This window comes from Phyllobates terribilis, unplaced genomic scaffold (assembly GCF_046119375.1).
Source record: "Phyllobates terribilis strain yellow unplaced genomic scaffold, ASM4611937v1 Scaffold_1__5_contigs__length_1240528914, whole genome shotgun sequence".
NCBI lineage: Eukaryota > Metazoa > Chordata > Amphibia > Anura > Dendrobatidae > Phyllobates > Phyllobates terribilis.
In genome coordinates this window covers 819,704,920-819,718,811 of record NW_027362761.1, presented here as the reverse complement: position 1 = coordinate 819,718,811, position 13,892 = coordinate 819,704,920, and the positions used below count along the sequence as shown (strand labels likewise).

At 44.5% G+C, this 13,892-nt stretch overlaps 1 protein-coding gene across 2 annotated transcripts in view; it reads right to left on the bottom strand.

Moving 5' to 3' along the window:
- Positions 1-13,892, bottom strand: part of G3BP2 (G3BP stress granule assembly factor 2) — a 37,530-nt gene that overhangs the window by 19,136 nt on the left and 4,502 nt on the right. For both annotated transcript variants that reach the window (XM_073637696.1, XM_073637704.1), the window contains exons 2-4: positions 5,657-5,775; positions 4,003-4,084; positions 3,702-3,875 (exon numbers count right to left, since the gene is read on the bottom strand). In XM_073637696.1, the coding sequence (XP_073493797.1) occupies positions 3,702-3,875; positions 4,003-4,084; positions 5,657-5,751 (351 nt within the window). In that variant the 5' untranslated portion in view covers positions 5,752-5,775. The remainder of the gene's footprint in view (positions 1-3,701; positions 3,876-4,002; positions 4,085-5,656; positions 5,776-13,892) is intronic.

The window sequence follows — 13,892 nt, the reverse complement described above, 5'->3', positions numbered from 1 at the left end:
CGGTCATTGACCGGGAATGAGCGTCTCCTCCTTTGGTCTAAGCCCCCGAACATAACATCCTGGACTGTTCTGGGCACTTTGGTATCGGTAATACCCATAGTCCCTCTGACGGCTTTAACTAGTCTCTCAGTATTATCAACCGAAAAACAAGGTCTGCCCCCCCCATTATCATCCGAAGACTCCGATGACGATGAGGAGTGATTAGAGGAGGAAGGCAGTTCTCTCGTAAAACGGGACTCCACTGATTCCTCTGATTCTGAAGAAACTAGTTTTCGCTTCTTCTTTTTGAGTGAGGTTAAGCCTCTTAAAGACTCTCTGACCTCTGTCTGGATTAGATCCTTTAATTCTAAAGAAAACCTGGGGGACTCCTCTGCAATGGTTTTCTGAATACAGTCTGAGCATAGGTTTTTGGCATAGGAGGTGGGAAGACCGATTTTGCATAAAGCACACTCCCTGTTTTTATTTTTAGCACTACACTTCTTCGCCTCCTGCCCCAAGAAATAAAAGGAGAAGAAGGAGGAAAAGAGAGAGAGAGAGAAGAGCACATTATTCAAGGTGAGACTTTCACGAAGATCACTCACCACACTGCCGTTCAGACTAGGGTACCGGAGGCGGTGGTTGCCGTTCACATGAGGGCTCCCATCTGGCGGAGGTGGACTGACGAAGTCTTTTCTGACCAGTCATACCGGAACTCGTACGCCCCTCACTGCTGTGACTTTGTCGATGGGAAGATTCCCGTTCCATTTGTTTGAGCTGCTTGCGCTGCTTTGATGGCTGTGGCTGTACTTCCTGTGGCGGTGACAGCTGCTGCCCAGGTGACTGCGGTTCCTCATTCATCATGGCGGGGATGCAGACACCGCCATCCTGATTGCTCCCCATCCTTAAAAGCAGTAGGGCTCCACCTCCTTTAGGCTCCTCCCCTTCCGGCAGCGTGCTCATCTCTCTTTTTCCTTTTTTTTTTAATTTTAGCCAGCTGGCGCGCTACCCGCAGATCCACCTGCCTCTGCGCGTGCGCAGCCCAGCGGCACCCGGCGCGCTTGCAGTGGGATGACAGCTTCCCACCCGCGCATGCGCAGACCCGGTTTCCGGCGCACTCCGTGATAGGGCGCGTCAGCACCCCGCGCGTGCGCAGCCCGGACTTCCGGCGCGCTCCGTCAGAGGGTGCGACGCGACCCCCACGTGCGCAGCCCGGAAGACCTGCCGGCCGGCGCGCTCAGTTCATCTTTGCGAGGCGCAGACCCGGCCGCAGGCCCCGGCGCACGCGGGGAGGCATCCGAAGGAAAACAGCACCTCCTCCCCACACGCAGACCCGGGCAGCAGCCAGACGGGCTGGGAACAGGGACCATCTGCTGCTTCCACGGCCTCCAGGCCGCACCGTCCATAATCCAGGTACGTGAGGTACCACCTGGTGAGGCTCCCATCAGGGACAGGAACCAAAAACTGATGCGGAGGAGAGGTACCGCCTTTTTATTCAGTAGGTTCCTGTCCTTGGTGGGCGGATACCCTCTCTCAGGTGGTGCTGTCATGGGAGAAGGGGAAAATTTTATTTTTACGGCTCAATATTATAAACTTCTGTGAAGCAGCTGGGGGTGCAAGGTGCTCACCACACATCTAGATAAGTTCCCTAAGGGGTCTAGTTTCCAAAATGGTGTCCCTTGTGGGGGGTTTCCACTGTTTAGTCACATTAGGGGCTCCCCAAATGCGACATGGCGTCTGCTAATTATTCAAACAAATTTTACATTCAAAAAGTCAAATGGCGCTCCTTCCCTTTCAAACCCTGCCATGCGCCCAAACAGTAATTTGCCTCCACATATGGGGTATCAGCGTGTTCAGGAGAAATTGCACAACAAATTTCATGGTGCAATTTATCCTATTACCCTTATGATAATGCAAAATTAAGGGATGAAAAACGGTTTTGTGGGAAAAATGTGAAAATTTTATTTTTACGGCTCAATATTATAAACTTCTGTGAAGCAGCTGGGGGTGCGAGGTGCTCACCACACATCTAGATAAGTTCCCTAAGGGGTCTAGTTTCCAAAATGGTGTCACTTGTGGGGGGTTTCCACTGTTGAGGCACATCAGGAGCTCTCCAAACGCAACATGGCGTCTGCTAATTATTCAGACAAATTTTACATTCAAAAAGTCTAATGGCGCTCCTTCCCTTCCGAACCCTGCAGTGCGCCCAAACAGTGGTTTTCCCTCACATATGGGGTATCAGCACGCTCAAGAGAAATTGCACAAAAAAATTTGGGGTCCATTTTTTCCTGTTACCCCTGTGAAAATAAAAAAAATTGGGTCTAAAGTAACATTTTTGTGAAAAAAGTTAAATGTTAATTTTTTTTTTCCACATTCCAAAAATTCCTGTGAAGCACCTGAAGGGTTAATAAAGTTCTTGAATGTGGTTTTGAGCACCTTGAGGGGTGCAGTTTTTAGAATGGTGTCACTTTTGGGTATTTTCTGTCATAAAGACCCCTCAAAGTGACTTCAAATATGATGTGGTCCCTAAAAAAATGTTTTTGTAAATTTTGTTGGAAAAATGAGAAATCGCTGGTCAACTTTTAACCCTTATAGCTCCCTAACAAAAAAAAATTTTGGCTCCAAAATTGTGCTGATGTAAAGTAGACATGTGGGAAATGTTATTTATTAACTATTTTGTGTGACATATCTCTCTGATTTAAGGGCATGAAAATTCAAAGTTTGAAAATTGCAAAATTTTCTAAATTTTCGCCAAATTTCCGATTTTTTCACAAATAAACGCAAGTTATATGGAAGAAATTTTACCACTATCATGAAGTACAATATGTCATGAAAAAACAGTCTCAGAATCAGGGGAATCCGTTGAAGTGTTCCAGAGTAATTACTTCATAAAGTGACAGTGGTCAGAATTGAAAAAATTGGCCTGGTCACGAAGGCAAAAACAGGCTCTGGCGCGAAGTGGTTAAGAGAAGTAGCAATAGAATGAACAATGACACAGCAATTTAGCTTTTACATTGCTGTGCAATATGTTTTTTTGTGGCGTTTTTTTCAGGCTGAATAAACCTGAAAGAGCAGTTGTGTGCACATACTCTTACTAAGGTAATGCGGAGACCCAACAGCCAGCAGAAATTCTGTGTGAGCACATTCACCACATCGGTGCAGCTGTAGCTTAAAGCCTTCACGACCTTTGACATAAATATGTCAAAGGTCATGTCCCTGCCTGTGATGCGGGCTCCGACGACGCTGATACCAGAGCTTGCAGTGGTAATTTCCGAGTACTGTAGCTCAGCTTCCAAAAGAGCTGAGCTGCGGTATCTGAGAACAACCACTGGTGTTACATTTCTGTACACTGGGTACTTCCACTGGCTGTGCGACCTGTTAACACCAGATTGTGGAGGTGTCAGCTGTCCGACCCCTACCCACTGATATGGGGGGATTGATAGGTAGTTGTCTTATGGTACGTGGTTTATTTGATTTGTATTCTTTGTGAAAACAAGATGATAGATTAGTATCCACGCTACAATATTGGGTGACGTTACAAACAAGTAAAGGTTGTAGGTCCATATAAAAAAAAATAAAACTAAAGTTTTTGTAAGAAAGCGATTTTTTTATGGAAATCTCTATTTGGCTAGCTTATACACAAACTTAAAAATTTATCCATTTAATAAAAAAATGACTACTTGTCACAGAGCTGCACAAAAGGTGTTCGCAGCACAGACACTTACTTCTGGAGCAAGCACAAAGGTCTGCATGAACTTCCGCATTGGCTGACCATTGTTGGAAAGTTCCCCCATAACTTGGACAACTACTCCATCACTCAAGGTAGCATGTGCATCAACATGACGGATCTTGGTGCGACATTCACTGAACTGAAGCGACATCACCTTCTTGTGAATCTCCTGTAATTACAGCATAATAAACACACAGGCCCCAAACTGCAGAGTAAAGAGTGTTACATGACAGATAGACAAGGCAATTTTATCTTTACAAAGTGCTGATGACTTCTAGCAATAATTGCACACATACCGCCTGACCATACACCGCCTCTTGAGGCTTTCCACTGGCATCCAATCCTCCATGCACATAAGAGGAGTTCCTTCCATAAAACCTGGAAAAAGACAAAAGCGCTGTTCAATACCAGGAATATGTCATCCTTATCCAGAGAAATACTGGCACAGAAAAAAGGCAAGTAAGCAGTTTACTGAACATGTGACCTTGCCTATTACATAGCACACCCAAGATCAAAACATCACAGTGTAAGGGTATGTCCTCACGATGCGTACCAACCTGCGGCCCCGACACTCCGGAATAGCAGCGAGGCTTCCGCTCATTATGCACATGAGCTGCGCCATTTTTTATTTTTACCTGCAGACTTTCCTCAGAGGTTAGGTCTATGGGGAAAGCCCGCATGCGGACCCGCAAGAGAAATTGACATGCTGCGGTCTGGAAAGACGAGCCGCATGTCAGTTTCCTTAGGTGATCCGCAGGTGTACAGACATGCATAGTGGACATGGGATTTCTAGAAATCCCACCCACTATGCTGTAACATCTGGACGCTGCGTGTTTGACGCAGCATAAACACACAGCTTCAAACCTGCAGCAGCTCCTGATCATGTGCACATACCCTTTGGTTTGGTTTCATCACATGCAGACTTTAAAAGGAGCATTCCCATCTCCAACATGTATAGTAGATGTAATTTTAGCAAATACCTCCAATTAGAAATGTAGTCTAGTTCTACTGATTCACTATGTCGCTTACACCATGAGCATAGCATTGCAGTAGCTTAGGTATCCATGGTTACGAATCGACCACTCCTATAGTGACAGTTAGTTGTTAGTGGTTGCAACCATGGATACCCAAGCTTCTGAGATGCCCTGCACAGGGGGTAAGTGACATAATAAATCAGAAGGACTATGCTACATTTCTAATTGGAGGTATTTGATATTACTACTACACCTACTACATTGGGATAGGATCTTGGGAAATGGGAATACCCTTTTAAAAAGGAACCTGTCACCTGGCTCATGCTGCCCAGACTGTGGGCAGCATTTATCAGATCTTGGCTGCATGATTGCAGCCAGATATATTTTTCTCTGAAATGCTCCGGCATTTCAGAGAACATGTACTTTAAAAATGCAGCCAGGAACCATAGCCAGTGACCAGACTAGTTCAGCTCTGCCTCGGCTGGCTATTCCCAGCACTGCTGCAGATGACTGACCGGTCTCTTCCACAATCATCTGCAACAGTGCTGGGAAGAGTCGGGTCAGGTGCAGCACTGGGCTAGTGTGGTCTCCAGCTATGGTCCCTCGCTGTTTCTTTAAAGTATTGTTCCTACTCCAGTCCTCAAGGCCTACTAACAGATCATGTTTTCAGGATTTCCCTAGTATTGCAGGTGATGGAATTATTGTCTTTGCAGGTGATGGAATTGTCACTTGAGAAATACTAAGGAAATCCTGAAAACATGACAAGTTGGTGGGCCTTGAGGACTGGAGTTGGGTAACCCTGATTTAAAGCACATTTTCTTTGAAATGTCGGAGCATTTTAGAGAGGAATATACCTGACGGCAATTGAGCAGCCCACATCTAATTCATGTTGTCCACGGTTTGGGCAGCATGAATCGGATGACAGGTTCCCTGTAAGGCCAGCTATAGTGACGTGTAATGAAGTGACAAGCTCTACCTGTGAAGAAAGTCTGGCGCTTTATTTAAAAGCGTGTAGTACTGTCTCACAAACTCCCGCCCTACAAGCAGGGGACTTGGCTTCTCCATCACCATTTCTTTGGTACAGAAAAGGATATACTGCAATAAAAGAGAAAAAAAAAAAAAAAAAGTAAAAAGTTGAACATTCATAAAAGTGTTGTAACATGACAAATGTGCTAAAAACTGTATTTGTTACTAGCAACTAGCAAATTACAGTCCTGAGCAAGAAGTGGCAAGACTCCCCTTGCCTTAGTTTTGTTAAAGGGCGCCTGTCATGTCTTATCTATTATCTACATAGCGTTATTAGTGATGCAATGTGCACTAACACCACACTTTTTTCATTAAAATTAGTGGTAATATAATGAGGATATAACATTTTATGTACTTCTAATCATACATGCTTGTATTCAGTCATAGGGGTGTGATCCTCACATTCAGTCAAGGGGGGGGGGGCGCCACATTCACTCAGGACTGGCTCCGCCCACATATTTGATGTTTGCTCCTAGCGAGTGCTGACATTTGTGCCGCGCCTGCGCAGTGAGGCTATGTAGTTTCCAGCTTCACTACACATGCGCTGTGATGAGCCCTAAAATATCTCTCAAATGTACACAATTCATACCTGTGTGCACGCACAGAGCAGAGTACGCACCCAATACAAAGCCTATAAGACGGCGCACGCACAGAGCAGAGTACCCACCCACCCAATACAAAGCCTATGAGACGGCGCACGCACAGAGCAGAGTACGCACCCACCCAATAGAAAGCCTATGAGACGGCGCACGCACAGAGCAGAGTACGCACCCACCCAATACAAAGCCTATAAGACGGCGCACGCACAGAGCAGAGTACGCACCCACCCAATACAAAGCCTATGAGACGGCGCACGCACAGAGCAGAGTACGCACCCACCCAATACAAAGCCTATGAGACGGCACACGCACAGAGCAGAGTACGCACCCACCCAATAGAAAGCCTATGAGATGGCGCACGCACAGAGCAGAGTACGCACCCACCCAATAGAAAGCCTATGAGACGGCACACGCACAGAGCAGAGTACGCACCCACCCAATAGAAAGCATATGAGACGGCGCACGCACAGAGCAGAGTACGCACCCACCCAATAGAAAGCCTATGAGACGGCACACGCACAGAGCAGAGTACGCACCCACCCAATAGAAAGCCTATGAGACGGCGCACGCACAGAGCAGAGTACGCACCCACCCAATAGAAAGCCTATGAGACGGCACACGCACAGAGCAGAGTACGCACCCACCCAATAGAAAGCCTATGAGACGGCACACGCACAGAGCAGAGTACGCACCCACCCAATAGAAAGCCTATGAGACGGCGCACGCACAGAGCAGAGTACGCACCCAATACAAAGCCTATGAGACGGCGCACGCACAGTGCAGAGTACGCACCCAAAACAAAGCCTATGAGACGGCGCACGCACAGAGCAGAGTAAGCACTCAATACAAAGCCTATGAGACGGCACACGCACAGAGCAGAGTATGCACCCAATAGAAAGCCTATGAGACGGTGCACGCACAGAGCAGAGTACGCACCCAATAGAAAGCCTATGAGACGGCACACGCACAGAGCAGTGTACGCACCCAATACAAAGCCTATGAGACGGCGCACTCACAGAGCAGAGTACGCACTCAATACAAAGCCTATGAGATGGCGCACACACAGAGCAGAGTACGCACTCAATACAAAGCCTATGAGATGGCGCACACACAGAGCAGAGTACGCACTCAATACAAAGCCTATGAGATGGCGCACACACTGAGCAGAGTACGCACTCAGTCTGACAGAGCGAGCACAGATTGAACTACGGAATCAATAGAAATTATTTATGCAAACAGCCTCTTCTAGTGACACCTGTTTAAGGCAGCAGTCCTAAAAGTCCATACTGTCCCTTTAATAGAGCTTTGTCACATGACTCAGGATATAAAGCCAAAACAATACCCATGATCTCCAAGTCTTCCAATACCAACCTGGCGCTCTCCACAAGGACAAACTGTACCATTATACTCCTAATACAAAAACTGACAGGGCGATATCGATGGGGTCTCAGGAACCGAATCTGCACAATATCAACGGGCCTACAAAATATTAAAAAGTGGATCGAAGTAAATGTTGATTTTGTTCTCAATTAAAACAGACATATACACTGCTAAGAGTGAAACCTGGTGCTTTCTGCACAAGATTAAGCAGATCATCATCAGAAGATCAGGGCAATTGTGCAGTATAATGCTATGTGCCCACGATGCAGAAATGCTGCATATTTTTTACACTTCTCCCTGGCAGGAAAAACACATGCGGATTGTACATGCGTTTTTCCTGCCAGGTAGAAGCGTTTGTCAAGCGTTCTTCACATGCATTTCCGCATGAGGGTTGACAAGCGCTTTCCAAGAAATTTTAGCATCACTTGGAAAAGTGCTTGACAACTTGGTCACACTATATAAATCCATGCAAACGGCATGGATTTATACAGTGTGACCAAGTAATCGTTTAAAAAAAAGGAATAAGAATGGTGAAAAATAAAAAATAAAGATTATACTTACCTTCCGATGGCCCCCGGTCTCCTTCTCGGCTCCGTCCAGTCTTCCCGATGTCTCGCGGTGGTGTGAAGGACCTGCGATGACGTCATTGAGTCATGTGACAGGTCACGCGACCGCCGACGTCAGCGGTCGTGTGACCTGTCACATGACTCAATGACGTCATGTCAGGTCCTCACACCACCGTGAGCCGCCCAACACACCGCACGCATCGCTGAGGAGTCATGTCGGACTCATTGGTGTATACCTCTTAATGAGTCAGGAGCATCTGACAAGTGATGTGTGTCTCCATGCAACAAGACACAAACCTTACTCCACCAGAAGGGTTCTAGCTTATGAAAGGGACAAAACTATGTGACAGGCCCCAATACAGGCCATCAAAGATTTACTGGTAGCACATTCTGGTCAAGTCTGTCAGAAAATATGTCTAAGACGCATAATTAATATGGTGCAAATCATGTAAGAAAGTTTTTTGGTTCAAATTAAACAAGAATTCTGCAAAAGAATAAATACTTTGAAGATAAACTGGTGACCACTAGGACAGATCTTTTTTAGGCTGTTAACCGCTTCCCAACCGCCCACTGTAGATAAACGTCCGCGCTGCCTGGGCTCTGTGCAGCGCGGACGTTTAAAAACGGTGGGTGGTCCCGCAGTGCTCAGGACCCCCAGGGTCCTGTAAGCGCTGCGGGTGCGGTGCAGAGCGATAGCTCTGACAGGGAACATCATCGGGACCTGATTGGATCAGGTCCCAGTGATGTTAACCCTTTGCTGTCTTCTATATGCCGCGATCTATAGTGATTGCGGCATATAGAAGACAGCAGGAGGAGAGTGGGTCGTCCACTTACCTCTCCGACGGCCCCCTGATACCTTCCAGGACCTGATGTTGCTATGGCAGCTGGAGGTCACATGACCGCCTCCAGATTTGCCATATTATGGTGTCCTGCCTGGCTCAGCCTGCAGCTGAAGCCTGGCAGGAGACACTGACTGTGAAACAGTCAGCAAAGATCTCATGTAATGTAATACATGTCTATTACATTACATGAGATCAGTGATAAGAAAAACAAAAATTAATGTCCCATACAGGGACTAAGTAAAAATGTAAAAAAAGGTTTTGAAACTGTTAAAAAAAAAATTACAAAATAAATAAAAATAAATAAAATATTAAACCGATAAATCCGTATATTTATGCAAAAATAAAAAAAAGTACACATATTTGGTATCGCCGCGTCCGAAACAACCCGAGCTATAAAACGGTCACACTAATTAACTCCTTCTGTGCACACCGTAATAAAAATAAATAAAAAACGGAGCAAAAAACTGCTTTTTCCTCATATCGCCAAACAAAGTGGAAAAAAATGCGATCAAAAAGCAAAATGGAAATAAAAATGGTACCGCTGAAAACGTCATCTTGTTCCGCAAAAAACAAGCCGCCATACAGCTCCATCAGCCGAAAAATAAAAAAGTTATACCTCTCAGAATAAAGCAATGCAAAAAAAATATTTTTTCTATAAAATTGTTTTGTGTAAAAGCGCCAAAACATAAAAAAAATATACAGTAAGTGTAGTATCGCTGTAAACGTACTGACCCGAAGAATAACGCTGCCTGATCACTTTTACCACACGCAGAACGGCATAAAAAAAAACAATTCCTGAATTGTTTGTTTTTGTTAATTTTACCTCCCAAAAAAACAGAATAGAAAGCGATCAAAAAATGTCACGTACCCAAAAATGGTACCAATAAATAAGTCAACTCGTCCCGCGAAAAACAAGCCATCACATGACTCTGTCGGACAAAATATGGAAAAATTATAGCTCTCAAAATATGGCGATGCAAAAACTAGATTTTGCAAAAAAAAAAGGAGTCTTTTAGTGTGTTACAGCTGTCAATCATAAAAACCCGATATAAATTTGGTATCTCTGTAATCGCACCGACCCGAAGAATAAAGTAATCTCATCACTTATACCGCACGAGGAACAACGTAAAAAATAAATAAAACCAATTCTTCACCTGCTATCGATTTGTTTATTATGTCTCCCAATGTGCTCACCACACATCTAGATAAGTTCCCTGAGGGGTCTAGTTTACAAAATGGTGTCACTTGTGGGGGGTTTCCACTGTTTAGGCACATTAGGGGCTCCCCAAACGCAACATGGCGTCCGCTAATTATTCAAACAAATTTTACATTCAAAAAGTCAAATGGCGCTCCTTCCCTTCCCAGCCCTGCCGTGCACCCAAACAGTGGTTTTCCCCCACATATGGGGTATCTGCTTACTCAGGAGAAATTGCACAATAAATTTCATGGTGCAATTTATCCTATTACCCTTATGATAATGCAATATTAGGGGATGAAAAACATTTTTGTGGGAAAAATGTGAAAATTTTATTTTTACAGCTCAATATTATAAACTTCTGTGAAGCACCTTGGGGTTCAAGGTGCTCACCACACATCTAGATAAGTTCCCTAAGGGGTCTAATTTCCAAAATGGTGTCACTTGTGGGGGGTTTCCACTGTTTAGGCAGATCAGGGGCTCCCCAAACGCAACATGGCGTCCGCTAATTATTCAAGCAAATTTTACATTCAAAAAGTCAAATGGCGCTCCTTCCCTTCCGAACCCTGCCGTGCGCCCAAACAGTGGTTTTCCCTCACATATGGGGTATCAGCGCGCTCAAGAGAAATTGCACAAAAAATTTTGGGGTCCATTTTTTTCCTGATACCCTTGCGAAAATAAAAAAAATTGGGTCTAAAGTAACATTTTTGTGAAAAAAGTTAAATGTTAATTTTTTTCTTCCACATTCCAAAAATTCCTGTGAAGCACCTGAAGGGTTAATAAAGTTCTTGAATGTGGTTTTGAGCACCTTGAGGGGTGCAGTTTTTAGAATGGTGTCACTTTTGGGTATTTTCTGTCATAAAGGCCCCTCAAAGTGACTTCAAATATGATGTGGTCCCTAAAAAAATGTTTTTGTAAATTTTGTTGTAAAAATGAGAAATCGCTGGTCAACTTTTAACCCTTATAGCTCCCTAAGAAAAAAACATTTTGGTTCCAAAATTGTGCCGATGTAAGGTAGACATGCGGGAAATGAAATTTATTAACTATTTTGTGTGACATATCTCTCTGATTTAAGGGCATGAAAATTCAAAGTTTGAAAATTGCAAAATTTTCAAAATTTTCGCCAAATTTCAGATTTTTTCACAAATAAACGCAAGTTATATCAAAGAAATTTTACCGCTATCATGAAGTACAAGATGTCAGGAAAACAACAATCTCAGAATCAGGGGGATCCGTTGAAGCGTACCAGAGTAATTACCTCAAAGTGACAGCGGTCAGAATTGTAAAAATTGGCCCGGTCACGAAGGCAAAAACAGGCTCTGGTGCGAAGTGGTTAAGAGGATGACTTTGACAGTGGGAATAATGACTGCTGTCACACCTAAAAAACAAGATTCAACCGCACAGCGACTACAGATAAGAGACTAAAGGTTTAGTGCCCCTTTAACCTTTGCACTATTTGTCAGAGGTTTCAGCAAGTCTCATCCACATGTAGTTTAATAATCAGATTGTTTTACTAAAAACTTTACTGATCATTCCCCACAAGTAAGTAAATGTTTCTAGATCTAGATGTAGTTTATCAACTAATGCATTGATCATGAGGCAGACATTTAAAGATTCTCCCGTCAGTAATGCCATTCAGGCCAACATGCCATAACCTGAAACGGCCGCTCACACGGAACAGAGCACATGTGGTAGACAAGTCCGATATGGCCATCTTTCAGGCTTTTTACAGCATTCATCAACCGGGTTCTTCAACTTTGCAAAGGATCTTGAGGGTATGGTCACAAGTAGTGATGAGCGAGTATGCCTCATTAACCCTTTCGGCAAGCATGCTCGGGTGCTCGCTGAGTATTTTGGCATGTTCGGCGTTTCATTCATTGTTGCCACGCCTGCAGGTGTCACGGTTGTTAGACAGCTGTGACATATGCAGAGATAGGCTGTTCGCCAGTCTAACAGCCGTGATACTTGCGGACGCGGCGACAATGAATGAAACGCCGAGCACGCCAAAATACTTAGCGAGCACCCGAGAATGCTCGCCGAAAGGGTTAATGAGGCATGCTCGCTTATCACTAGTCACAAGATATTTAGTCTGGGATTTCTCAGAAGGCGCCCAAAGATGAGAAACATCAATGTATGAATGTCACCCAACAAAGCCAGTTCCCAATCTTAAAAATGTATACAGTTTGCCTGTGAACTTGCACTCATACACATTACTAGAACAAAATGATACAATCTACACTACTCAGTCCTGCCTTGGAGAGATTCTAATAATCTGCTCTTGTGGCTGTAGGTAACTTGATGTCCCTGCAAACCAGTGTCTCTTTACCATTTGTAGTAAATACAGGCTGCCATAAAACAGCAACAGGGAATTTTCAGTGGCTTCTATTCTTAAAGGGGTTGTCCACTACTAGGACAACTTATTCTTGATCTAAATGTTTGGCTCCGATAAAATAAAAAAAGCTTAAACTCCGCACCCAGTGGTGTTTGCACTCACGGTCTCGGGGCTTCTGTGCGGTTGTTGTGACACGTGACCCCGCGCCCAGTCGGAGCTGGCGTCACTGTCCCCTCCTACTGTCAAATTGAACATGAAGTCCGGGCTGCAGCTGATCTCTGACTTCCTCTTCATGTTCAATTTCGGACTGCAGATCATACAGTCTCCTGGAGACAAGTCGCTGGCACACACACGTCTGGTAAAGAACACAGGAGTGTTCAGACAAACAAGAGCTTCTATGTATGGGAGAGATGGCTGCAGGCCGAATGATCGTCTGAAGCAATACTCGGCCAACAACCACCTAACGTGTATGACGAGCTCTTGGTGAGGCCACATTGCAGTACAGGTTCTTGCCATTCTTGGTTGCCCTGCTGCCACTCCATGTGGTCTTACTGTTATCACTGGTAATCTCTGCTTGTAAATGGGATGAAAACTTGTCAGTGGATAATGGCAATTATGAGTGAATACTACAAAATCATGGCACAAAAAATAAAATAAATAAATAAATAAATTAAATAATGTAGTTTTTGTACCTCAGTTATATGAATGTTGTAGCAAAAAAAAAAAAAAGACTAAAAAAAAGTAGCAAGTGTCAATCCCTCCACACATCGCCATCGCAGGTCTGCTGATATCGGTAAAGACATTTTTTCACGCTTAGTTTCAGTCACAGGAATATTTCTACAAGGGAATGCGGTAACAGAGAGAGCTGCAATCCGATCATGCCTGAACTCTAGTCCCCCCGTTTTTGCCAAGGTCACAGAACAGGAAACTTGACATTTTTCACAAATACGCAATAAAACCGATTCAAATGAACAAGTTCAGGAATCTTATTCTATGAAATACATTTTCACTTATAGTCACAATTGATGGCAAGTAGTCACACAGCTGACTGGCGTGAATGGGACATATCCACAGCAGTTTCCACTATACCCATGTTCACACTGCTCTGTAGGTGTAGAAGTACTAGCACAGCATCTGTTGTGAAGCCCCCATGCACATTGGACTAACGTTGGCTGAAGCTGCAGATACTGATGGGTTCATCCGACAGTCAAATGTGTATGGGGACCTGCCGACTATCCCATGACAGATGATGTCAAGGGAAATAAGGATCCA